General features: G+C 38.1%; 1 protein-coding gene across 1 annotated transcript; it reads left to right on the forward strand.

The window, feature by feature from the left end:
- Positions 1 to 87: 87 nt before the first annotated feature.
- Positions 88 to 27,952, forward strand: rbms1b (RNA binding motif, single stranded interacting protein 1b). Its single transcript, XM_088352579.1, has 13 exons — positions 88 to 361; positions 9,717 to 9,898; positions 12,317 to 12,375; positions 13,044 to 13,135; positions 16,729 to 16,886; positions 18,351 to 18,430; positions 18,839 to 18,954; positions 19,080 to 19,129; positions 19,204 to 19,291; positions 19,368 to 19,418; positions 19,776 to 19,886; positions 24,386 to 24,460; positions 24,536 to 27,952. The coding sequence occupies exons 1-13, from the start codon at positions 224 to 226 to the stop codon at positions 24,605 to 24,607; spliced, it is 1,272 nt and encodes a 423-aa protein (XP_088208705.1). The 5' UTR covers positions 88 to 223; the 3' UTR covers positions 24,608 to 27,952.
- Positions 27,953 to 27,955: the final 3 nt, after the last annotated feature.

The following is a 27,955-nucleotide window of genomic DNA, read 5'->3' on the forward strand; positions in this document are numbered from 1 at the left end:
CAGCGTTTATTATGACTGAGCACCCCCCTACGCGCCCTGAGGAATGGTTTGCCCTAACATTTCAGCCCCTCTCCTTCTTCCCGCTGACTACGAGTCATGAAGCCCGTCAAACGAGCGAGGCAGGGCCGCGGTCGAACTTGGGACGGGGGCGTCTTTTGCCGGAGAGTCGACGACACCACCGATATGCTAACAATTCCTTCTCTACTCGTCAATTGAACAGTTGATGTATGTTATATTTCGACTTGTTAAGCGTACTTTAGATAATCGCAGTCCAAGTAAAAAAAGCAACTCTTCCTTCATCAGACTGAGGATGATTTTTTCCAATACTGGAAACACACTAAGGACTCAGTTTCGCAAGCAGGTACGGTAAATACGACGTTTTTTTTCATATATTGTCTTCAAAATTAACTTATTTTCTATTGAATGAACCGTCAAACCGAGTAAGGCAAACTCGAACCTAAAATCCATGTTTATTTTGGTAAAATGGTAGTGTTGCGTTCAGAGTTTCGCTCCTCTGTAGGATTAAATTGTTCCGTGAAAAGGGAGGGTGGAATATTTTATTAGTAAAGTAGAGAAATAATCTAGTAGTGTTACTGCTTTGTGTCTGTTATTCAGAAGTCTCTGTGGAGTACATCGTAGATTGAACGAAACAACCCTTGGACTTGACATAGCATATTTTTCGGAAAATTGCCCATTAATTGTGAGGTGCGCCTTATAAACCGGTACCGCAAAATTCAGCAAATAGGATTGAAAATGCTTATATTGTTTATATGTGTGTGTTACTACAGTTTTACGGTATACTACCGTCTTAGTGCAATGAGTGATCAATCGAAAAACATCGCTGACCAAAACCGCAAAACATTGTATGCAACGGGAATCAAACCCGCAAAGTCGGATTCATCATCAGATAAACCAAAAGTTTTTTTTCTCCTCATTGTGTTTTTTGCAATTATTTATATATTTCTGAATAACTTTGTTTTCTCTATATTCTAACATTTGGTTCTGGCAGCGTAAGTAAAAACGGTGTGATAATTAGGTGACATTGAATGCCTTTTCGTATGTCATCTGTATCACTGGTGATCTTGTGGTCAGGTTTTGGCGCTCTAACCGCTGCGACACAGGTTTGATACCCTTTACAATATGCACAACCGCTATACACAAATATATATGGTAGATCTTTAATTCCATGCCCCTAATTCTCTAGTGTGCCTTGTATATGAAGTATATATGACAACATACTTTTTGCGGGCAAAGGGGTGTGCCTTATAATCCGGTGCAGTTTATAGTGTGGAAAACACGGTATGTTTTTCCTAAATACGTCAAAATGCACCAAAGGAAAAATAAAGTTCTACAACATGATGTTGGTGCCCCTCAAAAATGATCTTGTACATCTGGATTGTCCCTGAGAGGTGATAAAGATATTCCCTCTCTTTTGTCCCAGTTGCATTTACCGACTTCTCTGAGAATCTGCCCAAAAATGAGCATATTTGCTCATATCATCCTGTGGCGGGAGCATACTGGGCGAGGCCTGTTACTGGAAGCCTTGCATATTATACAGTATGACAGGCTCAGCTGGTCTGTTGCTGACTGATAAGATGTCGTCCTCTCCCCATTCTCCTCACAGTTCTGTATCCGTGTGAATTGATCGCTGAATGAAACCCAAAACCGCCCCTGGCTCTCGCAGGCAAAAGGAAATGCCAGTTTCGTTCAACTCAAAGTGAACTCTACATCTGGTTACATGCTGGAGATTATTTTTGGATTAGTGACCTGATATATTAGATTCTTGTATAGATTGTTTGTAGGATCTAAGTTATTATTGTGGTTTCTATATTGGTCATCTGCATTTTCTTTAGGGTTTTACTCTATTCTGCAAAGAACCACGCTGAATTTTTTTTATTACGTGTCAGAGCTTTCTAAAGTCACTTTTTAAAAACATGATTCAAGACAAACTGTACGTGCGCCAACACATATAACTATTTTTTTCAGAGTATTCATATTCTAAATTTCCCAATGTATGAAACTGATTTGTAGAACCCATCAAAATAGAAAAGTTTAGTCTTTGTTGTCAATGTCAAACAACAAAGTGTACATTGTTTATCATGAGATTAGAATTGGCACTCCTGGATAAATATGTAATAACACTTAATAGAAAAAAAATAAAAGAAATATTTAGATAAATTGGCTAATACTTGACTAGTTGTAGGTGCAACAGAACATAATCCAATCACAGTAGCAACACGGTGCAAAACAAGAACAAATAAATAAAATATGGATATAATTTTTTTTATGTCTGTCTGTCAGGATCCCTTAACAAATAGGGTCACCATTTCCCGTGTGTCTTGGGAAAGTACAGTCTGGTGGAACCCATCCTCCTCCAGTCCAACAAATGTTTCCACCTGGTCTTAAACCGGGGACCTTTCGCGTGTTAAGCGAATGTGCTAATCACTGCACAATAGAAACAGGCATTTTTTATACATAGGCACAATATTTTGTGTGCTTGTTTAGGGTGGGTATGATGGGGGAAGAAACTGTCTCTAAACCTGTTAGTCGAGGTTTTTGAGTTTTTCCTTGCCCTCATGTAGGTTTTAGATCAGAGGATGGTGTCATAATAGTCTGTGGTTTGCAATAATCTGTGGTATGTACAGCCCTTTGAGACTCTTTGTGAATAAGGGCTATACAAATAAACATGACTTGACTTGACCTAAGGGATCTGAAGCTGGGGTGAGAGGAGACTTTATTATTGTCAGCTCTGCTACAGTTGTGCGCACTGGCAATGTCCTCTAGACTGGGTTGATGACAGCAGATAATTTTCTGGGCTGTGTTGATGACTCTGTAAGGTTCTTCTGTCTGCTGTCCTGCAGTATACTACACAATGATGCCGTATGTTATTGTGTTGCTCTATTTAGACACAGGAAATGGTGCCCCTACAACCCTAGTGGTTAGGGGTTCCAACCAAATAGTGGAATTGTATACCTGAGACTTGTCAGCCAATCAAAACTGGAGTTACCCGAGCAGCAGCCTAAATGAGAAAGAAGACAATTTGTGTTTTTAAGAACAAAAATGTCATTGTCAAATATTCTATGTGCTATCAGCCCACGTGTAAACATTTAATAACAACTAGGTAAACAAAGTAATCATTTAAAAACATATGAGGTTTAGAATGAAAAATGTGCCAAGTATAAGCTGGAATCTAGTCTAGTTTTCTTTCTCCACCACCAGGCTCAAAAACAAAGTTTCTCCACAATTCATTAACAGCTTTCCAGAATTTTTGTTTCATTTTTGTCACCAAACTCCACCCTGCTTAACAGACATTCTTTGGCTTTTAATGTTTGCAACATTAACCTAGTGACAGAATTAATTTGTGGTTGAATATAATGATTGTAATATGATTATTTTCTTTTTGTGACATTTGTTTAGCTTCATGTCATGTAAAGCTAATGCTTTGGCTCAATATAAGGTTGGGGGACACTGGAATTATGATTAATTTATAGACTAGTGAAGCGTTTTGAGTTTTTTTGAGTTACTTGTGTGGTGGTAAGCATTCCACCTTGAAATAGATTATTTGGTCATTTTAGTAAAGCGCTTTGGGAGGTCTTTATCGACTTGAAAAGCGCTATATAAATGCAGACCATTTACCATTTGAAATAACTGCAAAATTTGTGAAATTGACCACTATGAAATGGCCGCTGGTCATTAAAAATTGGTCATGCTTATTATTTTTTCTTTTTTTTTTTAAATTTGGCAACTTATACTATTATATAGCGTATTCATGTGACAACAGTTGTACCATAATTCCTTGCAGTTAAAGTGAAATGAGTAGCCACCTTTAATTCATTAAAAATTGTCATCCCTCAGAGGACATTTTCTCATTTAAAAGAAATTGGACCGCTACATCGAGTAATTTAGGTCATTCATAAATGGAGAGAGAGCAATAAAAACAAACACAATTAAGGGATCATGATGACTACAGGGTTTGTATGGGTGCTTGAAATCCCTGGAATTGCTTGAATTTTAATGTTTTTCAGGTCAGAAATATGTTTTTAATTTTAGGTGAGGTGCTTGAATATGCTTGAAATTTTTGCCATGTTTCTTGTCAGCATGACTCTATAGACATCGCAATAAATGAGCATTTGTTTTTCTTAAAAAGTGCTGCAGATGTCGCCAACACGCTGGCTCTCATTCATTATGGCGTTGTTGTGTGAAGCGCCACCGCCCCCTACTTTTCACAACCAAGAGGCCAGCTCACTGAGAAGAGCAAACTCTTTTAGCTCCCGATAGGCTCTTCAGATTTTTTGTTTTTTTTTAATGATATAGTATCAATAATAGTAAAACATGCACCAACTTATTTAGTAATAAGTAATGTCACATGTTTTGCAAGACATCCTTAATAAACACATGAAATATAAATAAAAATATTCATAGATCTACAAAATATTTAGTAAAATATGAAACAATTTTGTCTTTTTACACACTGAACAGATCTAAAGTCGAATAACAACACAAAATCCCTAAAAATGCAAAACAATGAAATGAATAAACTCTTCAGTTCTATAAATAAATGATAAAATGCAAAAAAATACATATTTACCGTTCTATTCTAACCAATTTAGTCACAGATCCCTGTGAAAAACACGCAAATAATATAAATTGAAATAAGGAAAACAAACAGGCTCTAAGATTGAATGCTCTCTACTTCGGATCAAAAACTATTTCCATGAGTCCATGGCTCATTTTTCTGTTTTCATACATACAATACTTTATTTCTTTTTTGTCTTCTGTACCTAACTCAATTATTACCCAACACTTATAGAGCCCTCTCCGTGTTTGTAAACGAGTCAAGTATTCAAGTTGCGCGTGCATTGTTGAAGCATAATGGCAGAATTCATGTCAGTTTATAGCAGCCCATTGACACAAAAAGATCAGAGATAGGAACAACTTAAAGTGACACAAAGTATGTGCTAGCAGCACGATAGCGACTTTATTTTAGTTATCAGAGTCAACAAAGAAAAACTGTCCTTGAAAATTTTAATGAGTGCTTGGAAAAGCTCTGCAAACCCTATGACTATGAGTCACCCACATTGAGATGAATGGAGTGACTCAATTTCACAGTTCCTACAATTTGAGACAATAATAAATCTTGTAAACAGTACTCAGTTGCTTAGTCATGTTAGTAAAGTTTCATGGTTGAAATTCCATTTGCCCCCTCTCATTTTGAGATTCTCTGAGAGAGGGTGGGAACTTGTGGGGGATAATCACTGACAAATCCTCCCTGAAGGGGAAAGCTCTCTTCAGACCAGGACAAGTCACTGTGGAATTTGTGTCTTTCCGTGTATCGACTGGCCGAACAATCTTCCTGGCGGTTGGGCCCAAAGTTTTTCAAGTGCCTCTGATTATTGATTTGCTTCAACAGAACCCCTTATTTTAGATTTACGTGGACATCAATACTAGATAGTATCATTTTAAGACATATATATATATATATATATATATATATATATATATATATGTGCTCTTTAAATGTTCTGAAGCTGTGTTTTTCTTCCTTTTTGAGCCAAGCCAAATTTTTTTCAATAAAAAAATCTCAAGGCACACCCACCGTCTGTCAAGCATGATTAAAAATTCTTTCCGAAAACCCATGGCAGCAGGATAGTGGACAATCATGTCAGATCCCTCTAGCTGAGCCTCATATTATGTCAAATATATGGTACATTTCATGACTTACGAGTATTTAAAAGAATACAAATAGGTCTGATAGTTCAGTTTTGCTCGTTATATAAATCAATATTATTTTTTTAATGAGTGCTTGCTCAGTTGGGATATCAATTCATGAATAAACCTCAGTTTATTTTTTAGAGACAAGCAAATAAGTAATACATTAATATCAAGTAAATATCATGTATCCCTGTCAATCAAGAACGGGATTATTAGCAGCAGCAGAACAGTAAATAAAACAAATATGATGTACATTTTATGAAGTACATTCAGTGGTCATATATCATTCAAAACTATAATTGACGGGACAATAATAAAGGGACAGTGTTTAATATTTAGTGCCCCCTATTGATACACACAAAAAAAACAATTGATTTGAATACAAAGCAAAAATCCCTGAACTATCATACCAATGTTATTTTCTATATATATAAAAAAAAAATCAATCATAGGTCGAGGAAATTTGTATTTCTCTTGCATTATGGAATCCTTACCTAAAAAAAATGCCATCATGCTTGTCTGGCATCTTGCTATTACGCTGTGCTCTTGGCATTGCTTTTTGTTCGCATTAGATCATACAGTGCCATTTAGTGGTCAAATATTAGTCACTGGAGCTTCAAACTGTTGAAACTTTTTTCAGTTTATTTTTTGTGTGTAAATAATAAAAAAGAGCAAAATTCTGAGCAAGATTCCTACTTTGGTTTATAATTTTGTGCAGTGCAAGCTTAAAAAGCTGCATGAAATATGTACCGTATTTTCCGCACTATAAGGCGCACCTAAAAGTCTTACATTTTTTTCAAAAGCTGACCATGCGCCTTATAATACAGTGCGCCTTATATGTGGATCAATATTAAGTCGCAAAGTCTTGCAACTAATGCAACCAGCCGCCGACTAGATTTTCCCTCGCACGTGAAGTAGTCCGCGGTGTATGCTAGGATTTATTTACCGGCGTTTCATTGGCTAACCAATGTGACAATCATCATTTGAATCGATCACTATTGGCTAAAGTTATTCGGAGGTAAGTGGGGCGGATCCTTTTTATAATTTACAGGTTTGCATAGGCTACAGGGGCAAAACAAACCCTGCAATTGGCCGAAAAAGATGTGTCAATCATCATTTGAATCGATCACTATTGGCTAAAGTTATTCAGAGGTAAAGGGGGCGGATCCTTTTTATCATTTACAGGCTCGCATAGGCTAAAGGGGCAAAACAAAGCCTGCAATTGGCCGAAAAAGATGAATGTGAATAGCAAGTGTGGTTGTCTACGGCATAGAGGAAACATGTTTTACCATTCTGTATTTGTAAATATTTTACTCTCCTGGATTTACTGCACTCACGGATATAAGAGGACCATGGTTGCACATTATTATTGAACGCAACGACTTCGGTGAGCTACTCAGGCTATATATTTTCCCAGTATCTTGTTTCAGAGTGATCTAGATGTTTCTGTGATGGGTCTTTTTTTAAATTAAACTAAATTCCAAGTGTTTATTGTCATATGCACAGTAAAGTTGCAAGCGAAAAAGAAAATAGAAACTAAGGAATGGTTGGCATTTCTTGAATCACAAGACTTTAACCTTCCGAATGATATTTGGAACGATGCATTTGAGTGACATCGTACGGACACCGCATCCGCACGTGTCTACGACACGTATTTGCTTCTTTGCAAGCTTTCGGAATGTTAAGGGGGTAATAAGTTTGACTGAACTATCTGACTGTTTTGTCGACGTTCCCATTGTAGCGCCTTATAATCCAATGCGCCTTATGTATGGAAAATATAGGACCAAAAACTATTTTTTGGGGGTGCGCCCTACAACCCGGTGCGTCCTATAGTGTGGAAAGTACGGTAATCGATTATTATATTGATTGTTATCCACTACCTTATGAGAAAATAGTACATTTTTACAAAATGTTTCATCGCAATATTTTTCCGGTGCAATTAATAGTCTAAAAGCATTACATTGTATGTTGCCCATCGATCCTAAAATTATTTAATATTTTTGGGATTTTATATTTTCTTTTACTACATGCTAATCCTGAAGTGCTATGCCTAATGTCATTGTCAAACAATATGCACTATGATGTTATTAATGACAATTCTTTTCTATTCTAAAATATATATTTTAATCTGCTGCCACCTTTAGACACAGATGCATGTTAGTTACTCGGCTGATCACGAAATTAAAGCAAACTTGGTGATCAAAGGCATGTATTTTTAAGCAAATGTAAAACTGGGTGATTTCCTGCGGCACACTTGACAATGTCTCACGGCACACTGATTGAAAAACGCCGTTTTAAAGTGCATGTGCCTTCTTTGCAAGTCTCCTTAACAGTACTTATATTTTCTGTGTCTCAGTATTCTTTCAGGTTTATGCAGGTGCCTCTCAAGGGCTTCCAGGTGTAGAAACCTTAGCCGTGACACATTGACACCATTTGCATGTGTTTCAGATTTTGAATGGGAGCAAAGCCAGCTCATTAAAACATGCTTCAGTTCAGTCAGAGGCATTCCTCATTGAGTTCAGTGGCACATTAAGCGCCGGGGCAAGTCATTAAAAACACTTATTCTACATGAAGGCGTGAGTTCATATTATACCGACCCAACTGAGCATGAAGGTCAGAGCTACATGCTCTTGTGGACCTTGATTGGCTTATCCAGAAGATTCAATAGACATTGCTCGGTGGACAAGGATGACTGCTTGGTTAAAGATCAATCCTTTCACATAATGGGGCAAAGTAGCAGTTGCATCTGGTTTTGTAAAAGTTAATCTTATGATTCTGTCTGCAACTGGAGCAGGAGAGTGTTTTTAGGGTAAGAAATCTACGGTATAACTGCCCCGAGAATAACCACCTAATTTGTATTTGAAGCAGGACCAGTTCTCCATATTTTTCCCAAAATAAATAATTCATATTTTATATATCATCTGATACTATGCAGTCTATTGCCAAGTCTGCCTGTGTAATTCTATAATGAATTCAACTTGAATTTGAGATATTTTCACGTCGATCCACTTGGACTGCAGTTTACAACTATTTTGATAGCCGACTAGTCACAGACTAAAACAATTAGTCAAGTAATTGTCAGTTTTTTTCCTTAAATTTAGCATTAAGGTGATTTAAATATTTGGAAAATGACAATAAACAAAAAATGGTACAATGAAAAATCCATCTTTTTATTGAAAATACTGAGAACTTGTCAAATAATTAAAATGATGCCATATCTACAACCAATCACACACAATGTTCAGTAGGGGCATCAATTCATGAATAAACCTCAGTTTATTATTTAGGAACTGGCAAATGAAAAGTAAATGAATACCTAGTAAACATTGTTATCCCTGTAAACCAAGAACAGGCTCATTAGCAGCTGTAAAGTAGTAAATAAAACAAATATGATGTGCTTTTATAAAGAACATTCAGTGATCAACTGCAAAGTATTAAACGATACTCGAAAACCAACTTGTCGTTTTTAACGTTTTAACAACTGATGTTTGTTCTTCGGACTGCATGCATAATGCTCAAGTTCTCTTTTATGGCGAGATATACGCGTATAAAATGAACAATGCATGTTATCCAAACTGTGTTGGCTTTAATGTTACTTAAATCTTACCAAGGCGAGTCAGACTCCATTTTGTTTAACTATCCGACTTTTCTTTTTAAATGTTCATACATAACCAAGGTACCGCCAGGATATGCAAAGGTCTGCTTTGCAAACGTATTTTTTCGTCGTATCCTGGCTAAAATGCTCCTAAACTTTGCAAATTTTGGTACTCTAACCGATGTTGACGCCCTCATTTCTGTTCGTCTCAAGACAGAGACGGTATTGGACATTAGCGACTCTCAGCATATATTCACATAGAGTCTGTATTGTCTGTTGCCCAGTCTGCTTGTATGATTCTATCATAACCTCAATTTGAATTTGAGATATTTAGTCTCCAAGAATTTTGATGAATGCAATAAATAACATTCAATCCGATCTTTAATTGGACCTTGTTTTCTTCCTCCAGTCACCGATTAGCCTCCTTTCTCATCCCATGGCTCCGCCCAGCCCGAGTAACAACAGCAGCACCAACAACAGCAGTAGCAGCAGCAGCACTGCAGGCTGGGAACAACTCAGCAAAACCAACCTCTACATCAGAGGCTTGTCCCCATCAACGACAGACCATGACCTGGTCAAGCTCTGTCAGCCGTGAGTACTGCACTTCCTCTTGTCATTATCCACTATTGATCTGACATGGATTTGTCTTGTTCCAAATAGTGGGTTGACATACTGTACAACCGGTTTAGTACTATGAACTACTTTTAGTATCCAACAGTGACTCAGTGGTTACAAAACAGATGCCAGTTAAAAAGCACATAGTCTAGATCTGCGTTTCTCAACTGGTCCAATTTCAGGACCCAAGATCCCACCCTACCTACAAGCCGCGACCCAGATCAGGGAAAAAAATTCTCTTGTTTTTTGAATAAAAAGATTGTGCTGCTTAAATAGAATGTATTTGCCTAAGTAATAACATTCCCTTTAAAGGAACGTTTTTTATTATTTAGCACAAAAAAAACGTACTCATTTAAACAATAAGCAAAAATGCACATAGTACATATCAACATGAATTTTTAAAAATACTCATAGGTTGAGAAATTTGAATTTATTTTATATAATTTGAGGCTCATCTAAAGGTAGCGGACATCTTTGTCGGCCATCCTGTTGCTATGGGAAACCCGCAAAAACCAATAGAATGTGAAATTCCAAAAAAAAGAGAAGAAAAATGGTATCAATTGTTCACTTTGAGTCTCTGTATTTTTTATTCTTCCTTGTGCTTTTTAGCACTCGTTTTCAGTTGCACGACAAAATACAGTGACATCAAGTGGTCAAATAATTCACACATACGTTTTTAATGATGTTCAAAACGCTCCATTCAGTACTGTGTTTTCAATATAATAAAATCCATATCTCTGTATCCATATTATTTGCTGTATTTTCGTTTGTCCATGCTCAACATGTATACACAAACTTTACTGGTATTCTTCTGTTGTGTGAAATGGGATCATGAGGTTGCAGTTTCGATTCCTGGCCGTGTTATATGTCAAAGTGTCCTTGGGCAAGACACAGAATCCCTAATGCCTCCCTAATGACGCTGCTATCGGTATGTGAGTGTGTGTGAATGGGTAAGAGTGAAGCATATTGTAAAGCGCTTTCGGAGGTCTTTATTGACATGAAAAGCGTTTTATAATGCCATTTACATTTACCTCGCATTTGCATAAAATCATCCCCATCAAAGGAGTTTAAATGACCCACTATCATGTTTTGTTTTTGTATCTCTTCTGTTGCCCCTTCTTAAAGTTTCATATTTTCCTCATGCTGAGGTTTTTCTTTTTTTTCCTTGCCCGCATGCAGGTTTCAGATCAGGGGATGGTGTAATTGTGGTCTGTCCAGTCATTTGAGACATTTTGTAATTAGGGCTATACAAATAAATGTGACTTGACTTCAGAAGAAATATTTTGCCAAAGCAAAGGCCCGCGATCCACTAAAACCAGGTCCGTGACCCACTTTTGGGTCCAGACCCACCCATTGGGAACCACTGCTCTATATCTTATAGAATGCAATGAGTATCGCAAGGTTTTTACTGGAAAACGTAACATATTTACCTGACTTTAGGGTGAACATAAGTACCAAAGATTTGCTAGAAATTCAAAAGTGCGTCATATTATCAGGTGCGCCTTATTGGCTGGAAAATGCAGTTAGTAAAGTTTTGAATTCGTAATTACAATGAAATGATACTACATATAGTAAGTGTTTATGAATGAATCATTTTTGTGGTGAAACCAGATTTAACAGTATTAGTTTATATTCTGTTATGTTTTTTTCAATGCAAACCTAGCTCCTAAAGTACTTTTATTTTATGCGCCTTGTAGTTTGTTGCACCACAACAAAAAATATATTTTTTTGAAGGTGCACCTTACAATCTGGTGTACATCATAGTATGAAAAATACAGTAAATGAAGGAGATACTTTGGTGTTTCTGAATCTTCAATCAACTTCATTGCTCTAGTCAGTTGATGAGAACGGAGGATCAAGCTAGATTATAGTATTCATTAAATCTCAGGGCGAAAAAGAGGCTGAATGGGGCTTTCGGGACCTCAAGGTCGATGCTCACTAGAAGATGTATTTTAGCTAGTGTCATCAGAGGGTTAACACTCTAGGTTTAGAAGACGTTTTAAAGTTTAAGAGTATTAGACATTTTTTTTCTGAAGCAGGTAAGTGCTGTGTTTAAATACTTTGGATTGAATATCCTCCCTTATGCTAGCCTTTCAGATTTGTTTTGTCATCTATAATTTCTGTGATTTTGATGTTATTTTTAATAAAATGGTATCAATGTAGTCCAAATGTAGAGGGATTAATACAGTCGTATAACGACAACACATTTAAATGCAAGCCTATTTTCCATCCTCCTTCTGAGAGTCCTTCAATGTCGACATTTTCAATTTCTCACCATACCATTGTGTATATGTCATTAATTGTTGCTGAATCCTCACTTTTTTATGCCGTTCAACTGGCTCTCTTCCTAAAATGTGCAAGGCATATACCTTAACCTTCTGCTTCTCCCCTCAGGTACGGCAAAATCGTATCAACAAAGGCCATCCTGGACAAGACTACAAACAAATGCAAAGGTGAATGGAGTTGTTTTTATTCCAACAAGAACACCAAACCAAAGTTCTTTTAAGCTTGTTGCACTCGTGGTAACACCACATCATTCCATAAAGCACTGACAAGCACTGTACCTGTGCAATCTTTTTCTTTAAGTTCTGTCTTTGCTTCTTTGTCAACATCACGTGTGTTGAGGGTTCCCTGGATAGTAGCAGACTGTAGTGACACAGTATTGATCCCTCAGCGCTACTGGCCAATTGAGTTTTTCCAATTCACAGTATTTAGCACACTAAACACATGCGTAGACAATGAAAATTGTCCAGTAAAATACTGTTTAGCCTCATGTTATTGCATATCCACCTTTATTTGGTACAAACATGCTAAAAATAGCTATAGTAGAAGCCAGTGACTATGGGTTCAGACTGTTTCTACACCACAGAACAAAGAGCTGACCTCAGCCAGTAACATCACTCTGGTATCTGCAGAATCAGCGCTTTTGGCACTCTTCTTTCCCACACGTATATGTTCAAAGCATATATTCATAGACATGACAACAAAAATAACTTGTATGCAAGGCTTGCTTTTGTTAAGAATTCAAACAATACAAAAACTAGACACAGACGACAAGATATATATAGTTGGTTACGGTGGTAATATAATTCATCGCCCGCTGTCCTACGTGTCTCCTTAGGATATGGATTTGTGGATTTTGATAGTCCCACTGCAGCTCAAAAAGCAGTGGCTGCGCTCAAAACCAGTGGCATTCAAGCTCAGATGGCTAAGGTGAGAATTTACATGTTAATGTTTGCAGCTGCTGACATTTCTATTACTTTTGCATATAAAGGCTAAAGGCCTATTCATTTCTACATTTTGCATGCATGCAAGCAGTTTTGTTCCCCTTTGTGCTCTGTTGGATAACTCTGCAAACTCCTAATATTGTTTTCCAAATTTATACACATTGTATGGTATAATAAGTGCACATACAATAGACTACGACATTAATCAGTTCTGTGTTGAAGCTTGCAAACTGAAATTAGCCGTATTGGGGGTTAGATACCTATGGTAATGCATAGCTCATGTGTTTCAAATCCAGTACCCCAGATACTAAAATTAAAATAATAAAATAGTATACAGTAAGTACTAACGCACAATAATCAATATAAATATAAACAATATAAACAAATATACATTTAAAGGAAAAATGAAAATGTATGTACCTTGTTTAACACTACTTGAGCTGGTACAGTCAGTGGAGTTAGTGGGTGAATGGAGCGAGGGGAAAAAACATTGTGGAAGGTAGTTCATCCAATAACATATCTGCATTTGCATGATGCCGTGATGCAAGCCAATACAGCGCCAACAAAGTATTGTCCCCTGTTCTGATTTCTTTGTTTTTTTGCATAGTTATCACAAAGGATCATCAAACAAATTGTAATATCACACAGGGACAACCCAAGGAAGTAGAAAATGCAGTTTTGAAATGTTGATTTGATTTATAAAGGCATGAAAAAAAATCAAAACCTATTGGACTCCACTGCCCTATTGGACTCCACAGGAGGACTGCTTTTATTATTAAGGATCCTTATTCATCCTATTGCCTTAACTCATATTGAGTTAATCTTGTATTTGTATCTCTTTAAAATTCGTAATATTCTTATGTATACATGTATATAGTTTCTTAGTTTAATTTCGCTGGCAACTGTGTGGACAGCAAGTTAAAATTTAATTGTGCAGGGAATCGTAGTTCTTTACTGTGCTTATGACAATAAAAACTTAAATCTTGAATTTTAAAATCAAAACCCATGTGAAAGAAAATTGCACCCTTAACATAATATCAAATTGGGCCTTCTTTGCCAGCGATAACAGAAATCAAACATTTTTGATAATTGGTAATGAATCTTTCACAACTCTGCGGAGGAATTTTGGCTCACTCTTCTTTGCAAAATTGTTTCAAATCTGCCAAATTGAGGGTTTTCTTGCATGAAGTATTGTTTAACGTCACACCAAGCGTCTCAATTGGATTTGAATCCAGACGAGGCAACTACAGAACCTTAATTTTGTTTTATTTTTCTACACTATTCAAAGGTGGACTTGCTTTTGTGTTACCAAATAAGTTGTCCTGGTCCTGAGGCAGCAAAGCAGCCACAGACCATTACACTGCCACATCCATACTTTCTGTTGGTATCATGTTTTTTTGTCAAATGCTGTGCCATTTTTACACCAGATCTTCCAAACGTTCAGTTTTTGACTCATCAGTCCACTGGGACTTATGTGGCCCGTGGCATGTCAGGTGTGTTCTTGAGCTTTTGTAGCCTAATTCACTTTCACGGATTCAGTTTAAGGGATTTCTTTATTCAACGCAGGTGGTGGCAATCAATTTAGGGCGCGGCCTGCATAATTGAGCTGGGCTTTCCCAAAACTATGGTCAGTTACAGTTAGAGTTTTAACAACGGGGGGGCGATTGCTATTTCACATAGGTTTTGATTTTTTTTTGTTCCTTAATAAATTAAAACAACATTTCATAACTGCATTTTACATTTCCTTGGGTAGTTTTTGTGTGATATTAAAAATGTTTTGATGACCTGAAACCCTTGTGAATGATAAATATGCAAAAAAAACACAGAAATCGGGAAGGGGCAAACACTTTTTCACGGCAGATCAGCATTTTATATGCCGTCAACTAAGAGCAGACGCGCACCTTAGAGACTCAACTTGCACAAACACCAAAAAGTTTGCATTTCATAAGTTTTTGGGCATGCAAAATAATTTGTTGAAATACAGGACAAAAAAATCAAAGGGGGATTTCCATATTTCAGGGGTCTACAAATGCACATCCTATTTGCTTGTTGCCTACTCTGCTTTATTTTCTTGCCATTGAATCAAATATATGAAGAATACCATCGGTGGTCCCAGTAAGCAAATACTCCATGATGCCAATATATACAGATTAGTGATGCAAAAACAAAAGTATTTACCTGCACAATCAGGAACGGACTCGCATTTGTTTGCACTAAAGCAGCCCTTGATTCTACTCACACTCACAACCTGTATTCATGAAACAATCAAGCCTTAAACATATTTGTGGTGATGATATATGCAAATGTGGTTCAAAATGGAAACCCACTTGCAAACGCCTCACTTACTGTGCTTGATATTAGACATTAGCTTTGCATTGTCATGGCAACCAGAAACACTTGGCGAATTATTTCTCTTCCAGCAGTCAGCCAGAACTCTTGGCCGCCTTCCCTTGTTTGGGGATCTGTGGCCATTCTGGACATGCCACTGTGAAGTGGTATACTCTTAATCCCGGTCAGGTTTAGCCTCGAGGGGTGTAGAGAAGTTTCATGCCCAAAGAAATTAGGGTTTTACACTTCATTTTCGCCTGTGCCCATAAGAGCTTGAGCAAGATTTTCTTTGTAAGTTAGCCCTGATACACAGCATGCTATTGTCGTGTGGTGAATGTTGAACCACATCCTCATTTTAATACACCTTATAAAATATGCAAATTAAAATCCAGGCTATGTTGAAGCAGCATTATAATCTTCTTTTATATGTAATTCACAGTCAACTACAGTATACCCATTGTAAATCAAACTTATGTTTGGTTAGTTTTATACTGAGCAGTACATAGACAGTAGTTTCCTGCATTGTTTGTTTAGACAGTCAAGATGCACAAAAACATGCCTCGATCTCCTTCCTTCCACCTTTTGATCTTGCCAAACCAGTTCTGAACCAGTTTTGTACGTATATTATTTTCTTTGGCTCTGCTCGTTATGTATAATTGCAAACTGTTGATTCTCCCTTGTAGCGTGTCACCTTGGTGACTATCTGGCACCGAACGCAACGCTCCAGAGCTGATGAATATTAATGTCGAGAGCCCACTCCCTGGGGTCTTGGGGCCATCTCTCACATTTCTGCTGATACTATTAGAAGAGAAATGAGCTGATGTGAGCATGAAATGTCCGTGACGGCATTGCAGCCAAAGAAAACAGTGTCCATTTTGTACTTTGGGCTGCAGTAGCTCAGGAGGAAGAACACTCGTCTTGGGCCCTAGAAGTTGCATGGTCGATCCTCGACTCCTCTGAGTTAAATGTCCAAGTTTCCTCGGGCAATACACTGGACCCCTAATGCCCCTGATAGGCAGGTAGATGCCTTGCATGGCTGTGTGCGAGTTTGTGGGAATAAGTAAAGTGTGAAGAACATTGTAAAGCGCTTCGGGAGGTCTTCAGTGGCTTGAAAAGTGCTAAATAAATACAGACCTTTACCCTAACCATAGAGACAGTACAGACAAGGGCATACATATGAAGTTGTGCTTTTGCAAGTCGTTTTTATGGTTTGGACAATTGCGTATTTTCTGTTATGCTTTTTCCTTTCAGCAACAAGAACAAGACCCGACCAATTTGTACATTTCCAACCTGCCCCTGTCGTTGGATGAGCAGGAACTGGAGAACATGCTGAAGCATTTTGGACAAGTTATATCCACACGCATTTTAAGGGACTCGAGTGGCGCAAGCAGAGGAGTGGGCTTTGCTAGGTAGTACACATTGTGTCTTGTTTTCTGTGGTTATTATGAATTCTACAGAGTGTTACTACTGATTTAGTTTGAAAAAAAAAAACAGTTTGCATTCCAAAAAAGACAAGATGCTTGCTTGTCTTGGAAACATTTACCTCTAAACAAAACATAGTTTTGACGATCTCTAAACAAATACTCGAATCTAGGGATGCAAATGTAAAATGCTTGGCCAAAAAATGAAAAGAAAAATGTCAAAAACAAATACTTATTTTGCACCAACTTACAGAAAAATGTACACAATAATATTAACAATGTCTGATAGGTATTTTACTAAATGCTAGTTTGAAATATTTAACTTTCAAATCATTATAAAACAATAAACATAGGAATTTGAGTGCTTTAAAAAATCCAGTCAAACATCTTGGTGATACAGGAGACATCAAACTGTTAACAATAAGAATAAATAATAATGCAAACAACACTAACAAGTTCAATGTACTTCAAGTTAAGTGTCTGGTTATAATGAAAAATCCCTTGTAGCTGCTGCACTGCACAATCTCTCTTCCTATTTTTAAATACATATTTTCGGTCAACTTGGCTTATAATCGACAACAAGAGTGAATAGTAACAAGAAAACTGGAGTTGGGGGTACTGATGATGGTAGGGAAGCAATGCAACAGATGAGTTGCACTTCACTGTATTCACTGTACTAAAATACTAAAAATGGTAAATATAACTCGTACACGTCTTAGCACCAACCAATCGACTTTAGGGACCAACAGACCGAACGTCAATCAAAATAGTACGTGATCTATTGTAGTAAATTAGCTCTGTAGTGTCAGTATTTAAGTACTGGCGAAAGTCTGGCTAGCAGCTAACAAAAACCTTGTAGCAAATGGACACACAAAATCTTGAGAAAAGGTGTTGTTGGCAAGGCTCCTGTTTTGACCTCCATTCTCATGTGTGAAACGAAAAATAAGAAGCAGCGTAGTGCATAAAATGGCCCCCGAGTGAAAGACAGCCTTGCAGAGTCTGCCTCATGTTACATGTGACGTCATTACAGCATTGCTCTTTTTTGCAAGCCTTTATTCGGTTTAATATTTTTCTTTCAGTGGAAAAATGTCTGCTGAAAATTCAGTTCAACACTTCTTTATACAGTTGCATCAAGAAAATGTAGACTCTTAAAATGTTGTTGACATGCTAGATCATTTCTACAAAGAAGACAAAGTACTGATTAAATCTATTCCGGTATCACTATTTTGCTGAACTGTTACACCTGTCGAAATGAACAATAAAATAAAACCATTTTTAACCATTGTTAGTCCATACCGAAATCAGGAGGATCTCTGCTCATTATCCCCTTTGTAAATATTTTCACGGTGACTGAGCGACTTAATTACAGGGGCAATGCCAACCTCAGGCAGTTTCGCTCGTTTCGGCTTTATTGCTGACTCTGTTCGTTTCTGCGTCCTATATTAAATTCAGGATGGAGTCGACAGAAAAATGTGATGCAGTGATTTCTCACTTCAATGGGAAATTCATCAAGACTCCTGTCGGTGTGCCAGGTAAATATGATTTGATTTGTGCAATAAAAGAGAATAAAATTGATTTTGTGTTTGACATAGTAAAGTAAATTCAACGTTTGTGTCCTGATGTTTGAGTGGCATGAAGTGGTCAGCTAACCGCTTCCATCCTCCATCCAGGGGTCTGTTGCTAGAGAGATCATATACATTCGGCCTAAGAGGCTCAATGTTTCCTCCACCCCCTCTTCTAATCTTTTAAATTGGATTATCAGACAGAAATAGCCCCTGCCTCCTTTCAAAAGAACCGGAATGGAGTAATGGTGGGAGGGGGGGGGTGTTATAGACCCAGTCCCCATATTAGAACATTGTGTTGTCTGGCTGTTTTCATGAACTACTGGAAAACATGACACAAAATATTGTGTGTGGTTTCAAATGTCTTCCTCGATCTAGCACCTGCTGAACCTTTGCTTTGCAAGTTTGCTGACGGAGGGCAGAAAAAGAGACAAAGCCAAAACAGATTTGTTCAGAATGGTCGAGGATGGCTAAGAGACGGGAACACCAGATTGGTAAGTAGGAGAAAGAACATTTTGGCGGTGTATGAACTTAATTAGTGCCAGTTTCATCAAGATTTCAACCAATCTGTGACTATTTTTTCCTTCAGCATTTGATACATGTGTTTTTTTCCCCCCAGGCTGGAATGACACTCACATATGATCCCGGTGCCGCCGCAATGCAAAACGGGTATGCCCGTCCTACTGCTCTGCTACGTTCCTTACTCAATCTCACCTGGTGTGGTTCGGATTCTATACTTGCAGATTTTTCCCACCCGCATACAGTATTTCAAACCGGATGATAGCTCACACACCTCTGTCTACGTACATGTCCCCGGTTTCAGCATACCAGGTTTGGTCCTTCGTTATTGGATGTAAATACTTTGTATGTAATTGTATGCAACTTTAATCTATGTGTGACATTAAAGATGCAGAACCCGTCTTGGATGCCTCATCAACCCTTCATTGTGCAACACCCTGTAAGCATTCAAATGTTTTTTTGGGACTTAACACTTTTTTGTAGCTAAAGCAGACGTAAACCCATTTTGTTGCACACAAATCAAATTGGGAGGAGAGATTTTTGAAGTGCAATTGTTCTATATTTATGATGCAAATGGTAAAGATAGGTATCAAATGAAATCTCTGGGTTTGTTTTGTTCTAAAAATAGCCACCATGCATGCAAACCTGACCATGTGACAGTTCTTTGCACGACACAAACATTTTTAGAGGATCATAAAATCCTATAAACTCAAATTTCGACTGAATACATCAGTGAAAGGCCCTCTGACAAGGATAGGCAGTATTTAAAAACATTCAAATGCAATTTTTCTTCCAGGGTGCAGTCATATCGCCCTCTATGGAGCCATCATTGTCACTGCAGGCTACTTCCCTGATGTCTCCCCTGGCGCAACAAATGAGTCATATGTCTTTGGGCAACGCAGGACCGGTAAGAGAATAGTACTTTGTCCTTTAGCGTCTCTGAAGTAGCTCAGAAAAATTCCAGGACATTAGACACTGCTGTTTCGTTTTAAATCCTGACTAAATCCAATCAAAACATTAAACACAATTTCCTTGCCGTAAGCTATCATAGTGAGTCACTTTTTAAAGCAATTATTATGCTACACACTTTATATTTAGGATTACTGCATCTCAGGGTTTCCTCCAGAGAACTTGATAAGCCTGGTAGTCAGGAATAGGACAGACTCAAGGTTGTCGTTCAATGCAAGCAACTTTTGGGTAACAGGATGTAGCAAAGGAGGCTGAGTCATCAGACTACAAACGCCACTTGCGCAATCCTATTAGTCACGTGATGGGTATGGTAGGATGAGGAAGTTTGGAGGTCAGTTTGATATTACTGTAGAACACCGCGATACAGCATGAATCAGTTCTTAGGTGGGGATCGTAAGGTAAAATTGTCATATAGCTGTGAATAGAAAACGTTGGTTATGTTCTCAACTTCTGTACCCAAGGTAAAAACATTAAAATTGTATATACCGTATTTGCCGCACTATAGGGCGCACCGGGTTATAGGGCGCACCCCCAAAAAATAGTCTTTGGTCCTATATCTTCCATAGATAAGGCGCACCGGATTATAAGGCGCTACAATGGGAACGTCGACAAAACAGTCAGATGATTCAGTCAAACTGATTACCCCCTTAACATTCCCAAAGCTTGCAAAGAAGAAAATACGTGTCGTAGACACGTGCGGATGCGGTGTCCGTACGATGTCACTCAAATGCATCGTTCCATCATTCGGAAGGTTAAAGTCTTGGGATTCAAGAAATGCCGCCCATTCCTTAGTTTCTATTTTCTTTTTCGCTCGCAACTATACTGTGCATATGACAATAAACACTTGGAATTGAGTTTAATTCACTCAACTCATCACAGCAACATCAAGATCGTTCTAAAACAAGATACCGGGAAAATATAAAGCCGCATAGCTCACCTAAGTTCTCACGTTCAATAATGATATGCAATCATGGTCTTCTTACAACCATGAGTGTAGTAAATCTAGGAGAGTAAAATGTTTACAAATACAGACTAATGAAACATGTTTCTTTATGGCGTAGTTTAGCAAGCTTGCTATTCAGTCATCTTTTTCGGCCAATTGCGGGGTTTGTTTTGGCCCTCTAGCCTATCCGAGGCTCCGAATAACTTCAGCCAATAGCGATCGATTTAACGGATGACTGACACATCTTTTTCGGCCAATTGCAGGGTTTGTTTTGGCCCTCTAGCCAATCCGAGGCTCCGAATAACTTCAGCCAATAGCGATCGATTTAACGGATGATTGACACATCTTTTTCGGCCAATTACAGGGTTTGTTTTGTCCTTCTAGCCAATCCGAGGCTCAGAATAACTTCAGCCAATAGCGATCGATTTGACTGATGATTGACACATTGGTTAGACAATGAAACGCCGGTATATAAATCCCAGCATACACCGCGGACTACTCCCTGTTCGGGAGAAAATCGAGTCGGCGGCTGTTGCGTAAGTTGCGAGAGCTTGCGATTTAATATTGAGCCATATATAAGGCGCACTGTATTATAAGGCGCATGGTCAGCTTTTGAAAAAATTAAGACTTTTAGGTGCGCCTTATAGTGCGGAAAATACGGTACACATCAAACATTAGCAACAAAATAGTATAATGTGTGTAATGATTTTACATAATTCAGAGATCGCAGTTAATGGGACCAGTACTGCCCGCGAGAATTGAAAATCCGGGAAGTAGCTTCACACCTTCATAAAAGCCTCCAAAGGGTTAAATTTACTTTGAGATGGCATCATTACTGACTGAGAGTAAAAGACTAACAAAATGACAACTATAGATTCACAAATGATAACACACAACTTAAAATTGCTAATGAATGGACAGTTTTGTAGTCAATATACAAAAGTAGAACAAATTTGGAGGGCTTTTCCTTTCAGAGTAAGAAAGCAATTTAAAGAGCGGCTGGCTAGCTGCGCACTGCAATGGGTGTCCTTGATCAAATGTAGCGGTTTCCCATGAGTTGTAGCCCAGGTCAATTATTTAATGGTTAATGGATCTGGCGTTGCTGAAACTCAGGTTCCGCAAGCATAGCTTGTGAGGTTTCTTGGCCTAAACGTAGCAGTAGACCAGGCCTTTAGCCTCGCTGTTTTTCTTTTTCCCCCTCTGATGCGTTAGCTGTCGATTCCTGAACCCTATAACAATCCATGAAGCACCTGGTGATGATCAGTATTTCTTAGCGTTCTTCTGACTTTCCTCATAGTCTGATTTAATTGATGAATTTCTTATTAATGTAACGAGCCGCTTGAAGCAAGCGGCCGCTAACCTTCCCAGTTTGTTTTGATTCGGATACGTAGACTGTGCATGCAAACAGTCACGCCCACCCGATACACGCTCACACAATATGCCCCATTCTGTGTGCTATCTCTGGCCACAATAAATGATAGGTAGATATCAATGACAATGAAGACAATTCAATTCAAATTCCTCAATGGATTGAACCAGCGATAAAAGCAGAACGAAGTAGCCAGGGGTCTCTGCAAACATGTATAGGATTAAACCGCTTTATAAATAAATATTTATGTGAGGGGCAAAACTTTTTTTTATTTTTATTTTTTTACTTTTGTTGTGTCGTGACTTGAGCTGGTATAGTGGAGTTAGTGGGTGGATGCAGAAGGTGGAGGAGACAGCAGATTAAAATTAAAACTGATTTTCCATGTGAGTATTGTCATGCCCTCAGAAGTCTTTGTTGCTTTGAATGCCTCCCTATTCAAAATAATTGAGGGACATGTTTATACTTTCTCTTTTAATTAAATACTAGGTTCCAATGAATTCAAAATCAAAAACTGAGAAACAACCGAAAAAACAAAACAATACATAAAAGGCATGTCGGGCAAAAGATGGAGCTTATTTTGATCCAATCCTCTCGACAGTCTAAACAATTCTCACAAGTATTGAATCATGACACCAAATTTTTACAAATATGTTGGCCTGGAGAGGGATGGGCACCACCAGGCTGTACTTGCCCAAGACACCCCACATGAAATGGTGACCCTACGACCTTAGTGGTTAAGGAGTATAACCAATGAACCATTATATGAAAAAGTATCACATCTCATCATCATTGTGAAGAAATGAAATGATCTGCATTTATATAGCGCTTTTCAAGTCAATGACTTCCCAAAACGCTTTACAATGTGCTCCACATTTCCCAATAGCGGCCATGTAAGGCGCTAACCTGCTTTTTGAGGGTATTAGGGGTTCAGTGTCTTACCCAAGGACATTTCGACATGTAACACGGACAAGCCGGGATTCGAACTGGGATCCCTTGATCCCAAGATGAGCGCTCTACCTCCTGAGCTACTGCCACCCCAACATATGACTTTATTTGAAGTCACATAATGAAGGTGCGATTATTATTTGTCATCCCACCATCTTGATTTCACATAATAATACTCAATAAAGAATTGTGTTGTATTTCTATTATTCTATATATTATACAATTATAACTTAGGCCAGTTTACTAAGCACTGCGCTGTTTTTTTGCCTAGTTATCCTCCCAGCTATCTTCGGGCAGTAGGCAGGGGACATCTTGAACCGTTTGCCAGAAAGCCGCAGGGCACAAAGAGACTCACTCGCTCATTCACACTTAGGGACAATTTGGACCGGCCAATTAACCTGACTTGCATGTTTTTGAAATGTGGGAGGAAATCCACGCAAGCTTGGGGAGAACATGCAAACTTCACATAGGAAGGTTCGATGACCTCATAACTGTGCCATATACGCGCCAACCACTCTCCACCGTGCTGCCCAAATTCAATATATGTTATTTTTTGTTTTGTAGTACTTATAATTAATTGGTTACAATCATACTCCTTAGCCAGGATAACGATCTTCTTCATACTTCTTATCTCGAGCTTTGCCTCCACGGTTACTTTCTTCTTGCTTCTCCCTTTAGCGTCACTGCAGTTTTTGGGACCTATTACTAAACAATTTCAAGTTTTTACACAAGTGAGCGAAAGGGAGTATCGTGGGAGGGAGTTCAGCCAATAGCACATTGGCATCTACCTGACACCGTGACACAATCCAATAGCAGACTAGCATCTTATATGAAGTCGATCAATACCAGACATGCGTCATAGAGACGTATTAGGCAGAGTAATATGCAAAGTTTATTTTGTGTAAGTTTTAAGGTACACAAAATAATTTGTTGTTGATGTCGTACAGTGGGTAAGACACCCTAATTAGGTCGCAAAAAATATTGCAACATGAAAATATAAGCTAGGGATGCAGTAAGCCGGGGTTTTTCTTTGCTATTCCTCGACACTGGGTGAAACACGTGCATCTTATCAAGTGGTAACAGTGCAGATGAAGCGGTAATTCACTTGAGCCAGTGTGCTGTATAATAGTTCCCTGGAACTTGTCCGGGACCTCAGCTCTTATTTCCTTTTTTTTTTCAGTTCATGGCCACCAACATGGCGGGTGCTTACATCCCTCAGTACACGCACATGCAGGCACCAGCTGTTCCTGGTGAGGTGAGCGTGGTGCCACCCTCTGAAGGCTAAACATCCACACTTTGTTTTTGATGATTTGGGATTCTACTCTTTCAGGAAAACGGCATCGCGTCTCACGTGGACACATCGGGCAACCTTTCCCCGTACCCCTACCAACAAACTAAGTAGTGCGGATGTAAAAACCTTCGGACCGACCACTACAACAATCGCCGCAACGAATGAGACAGGACCTTCACTGTTTTGCACTGGTTTTCTCAATTGTTGTGCGGAGATTTCCCGCCACCCCCCACTTTTTTTAAAGAGCAAAAAAGACTCTTTAGTTGATTTTAAAAACTACAAAAGTTTTTACACTTAAAAAGATTTTGTACAAGAAAAGGATTTTTCTACCAAAGATTGCCAGCGAAAAGAAGAAGAAAAGTGCATGGTGACAAATGTCTTTTTTCAGCTTGATATTTTGACGTTTTTGTGCTTGCTGTGCGAGTGTTGCCATGGCCAAGCGGCGAGCTTTTTTCTTCTTCTGCTCTATCGGATTACAGTTTGCCTTAACAGTGATTCTTTGGATCGCCACATAAAGCGGAAGAGCGAGAGGGCTGCCGCTTTGTAAACGAGCTACAGGAATTTTAATTCCACCCTTCCCATGGATTGCTAGGAAATGTATGTATGTACAGAGTTCCGTTGAGTGTGTTGTGATATTTATTTCAGAAAACAGAAAACATGGTTCTCTTTTTTTTTAATCTTTGCGTCAAACCCAGGGGTCACCAACCTTTCGAAGCTGAAAGCTACATTTTTGTTACTGATAATTGACAAGAACTACCAATTATATACGCACTGTTTCAAAACATGTTATTACATAGTTTTTATGATTAGGTGTATTGTTAAAAAAGGATCAGTCTACCACTTAAAAAGTATTCTTTTTATGAGGGCACTGGATGATTTACATACACAAATGGGACAAGGTAAACTTTGAATCAAATTTTAGAAGTGATCACATAATTAAAAACACTCATTAAATCAATGATTTCTCATACCTGTTGGAAATCAAATTTCCTACAAAATCACAATGAACCATCACTAGTGAGTTCTTATCATAACTGGTCCGCGGGCTACCCAGGTGTTCTTAGGGGGGCTACCTGGCGCTCGCGAGCCACCACGTTGGTGACCCCTGATCCAGCCTTTTTTTGCCCATCTTGTAATTTAAGCTAGCCAAGGTTGAATTGGTGGGACCTTAACCTTTCGTGTGTGTCACAGATTTCAAGTTGTGAACACACAAAAATCTTAGCCTCGAAATATATGGTCACTTGTGTTGTATCCATAGGAAACTAAACAGTTGGCACTTTGTTCTATCACCAAAGATGAGTTTGGTTCAAGTAAGCTAGCAGCGATGGACTGTGCCTTTCTCAACATATACACTCAGTTTACGCATGGACATAAGCAGAAAAGCAGACCAATCAATAAACACCACAGTTTATTTTTTCATTCATTGCTATTGACTGCTATAGATCTCAAATATTTATGCTGGCCTTGTTAATTCAACATCTAGAGCCATTAATGGTATTGTGGACAGCACTGAAACTTCTTTTATCTAAAGCAGCACTTGTAGCGAGATGCCTATTTCTCTAACACGAGATTCTCACTTACTGGACGTCAAATATGCATTCTAGGCTAGCAGTTCTACCAAATATTAAAAATCTTCCATAATTTACTCCGCGAGTTTACAGGAAATTACGAAATTTGCATTTTTTATTAAAAAAAAAAATACAAAAATTGAGGGAGAAAAAAATAAATTATGCCGACTATCCCTTGGTTATTTATGATGTATTAGTGCCATCTGTTGGACACTTGTTGTAACAGCAGGTTCGGTGTGCGATTTGTTTTTGTTGAACTGCCTTAAACTTTAAAACGGGGCTCTTATGTACATACTGCTAAGAAAACAATTTCAAACTCTAAACATTCTCTTTACATTCGGAACTGACTGCTATAAATTTGAAATAAATGCCAAATTTTTATCTGGGCTGTAGCAGTGGGTCTATTCGCTTTTCTTTTTCAATATTAGATTCTTATTCCCTTAATTTACAGGTATAGATCTTAAATTTACATTCTTGCCTAGAAAATTTGATATCTACAGCCGTAAACTGGTTAATAAAAATCTAGTTTTGGCTTAGACAGTAAATTTGCATATCCCGGTTAGACGATTTTATAATTATAGTTGTCAATGGTAGTGTAGAAAAACGATGTAACAGCTCATGTATGCTTATAATCGGGACTATGGATGTCAATTTTGGATTCTGTTTAGCAAATTTAACCAAGATGTAGCTCGCAATTATCGTTTATAGTTGTCAACGGCAGTTAATGAGAATGGTTTGTGTTGACTTTAGTATAATATTGCATTCTGGGTGATAAAAGAAATTCACCTCCATAGCTGTCAATGATAGTGAATGATTATTGTAGCTAAAAAAAAGATTTATAGTGCCGTTTATGACAGTTATGGATATCAAATTTGCATTCTGGCTAGCAGATTTGATTTTTATAGCTGTCAACAGTGGTAAAGGAGAACTAGTGTTCAGTATAGATGTCAAAATTTGCAGGGAAATCCGATGCCCGTAGCCGTTAAAAATGACAGCTATAGATGTTAAATCTGCATTCTGGCCAAGGCAAAGTTGCCAACTGTAGTTGACAATGGCAGTTAATGCAAATTTATTGTTGGAAATATAGATGCCTCAGTTCTTAACTATCCTTGAATGCAAATGAGAATCTTGTTTGGGAAAAGGATGCAACCGCACTACTGCTTTAAATGAAAACTTGTTTTTTTCCCCCCACATAATTTGTAACTTTCTCAATCAAGGTGCCCTTCTGCTTTTCCATCGATTGGTCAATTAGACCAGAGATCTACCTCAGTTTTATTCCATATTACTCATTCGTAAACCAGGTTAGCAAATCCGACCTACTTCCCAGACCATATTTCTTTGCTCAGGAGCTGGTCAGACAGGGCAGTTTCCTTTTTTTTCCCCATCTGGACCTTTTTGTATATGTGAATTTTTTTGTTTTGTTTTATTTTTTTAACTAGGGTTAACTTCTACTTTCACCTCCGTAGCCTCCAAGGACAAAAAGTTCACTGGATATGTGCTGGTTTTGAAATGATAAGCTGGGACGAAACCCACATGTTTCGCTCCCGTGACCATTTTTGTGAGTTGATGCTGCTAGTGGCGTCCGAACCGAGTGCCATTGTGCAAGGCAGAAGTGCAAGAAGCGTGTCAAAGGAAAAACGGCATCCAATCATGTTGAACAACAGAAGGAAGATGTAATTTATAAGGAATGCTTTGTACAGAGATTGAGGAAGAGGTCTTTTTGTGTGCGTGTGTGTTGTTTTCTACCACTTAATTGTGGTGACTTGTTTGTACAGTTTTTAAAAAGTGTGTGTTAAGGCCAAACTTGTTTTCCTTTGTAGATTTCTGCCTCAGGTTTTATTCTTTTTACTTTGATTTTTTTTTTTTTTAATAAAAACAAGATTTTTTTTAA

The sequence above is a fragment of the Urocampus carinirostris genome, chromosome 14 (genome assembly GCF_059441175.1).
Source record: "Urocampus carinirostris isolate Australia breed hairy pipefish chromosome 14, RoL_Ucar_1.0, whole genome shotgun sequence".
Taxonomy (NCBI): domain Eukaryota; kingdom Metazoa; phylum Chordata; class Actinopteri; order Syngnathiformes; family Syngnathidae; genus Urocampus; species Urocampus carinirostris.

Coding starts and splice junctions, on each gene's coding strand:
- rbms1b (XM_088352579.1), top strand. CDS start 224: ATGTATGTTATATTTCGACTTGTTAAGCGTACTTTAGATAATCGCAGT. Junction 362..9,716: donor GGACTCAGTTTCGCAAGCAG/GTACGGTAAATA, acceptor TTCTTCCTCCAG/TCACCGATTAGCCTCCTTTC. Junction 16,887..18,350: donor AGAGGAGTGGGCTTTGCTAG/GTAGTACACATT, acceptor TATTAAATTCAG/GATGGAGTCGACAGAAAAAT.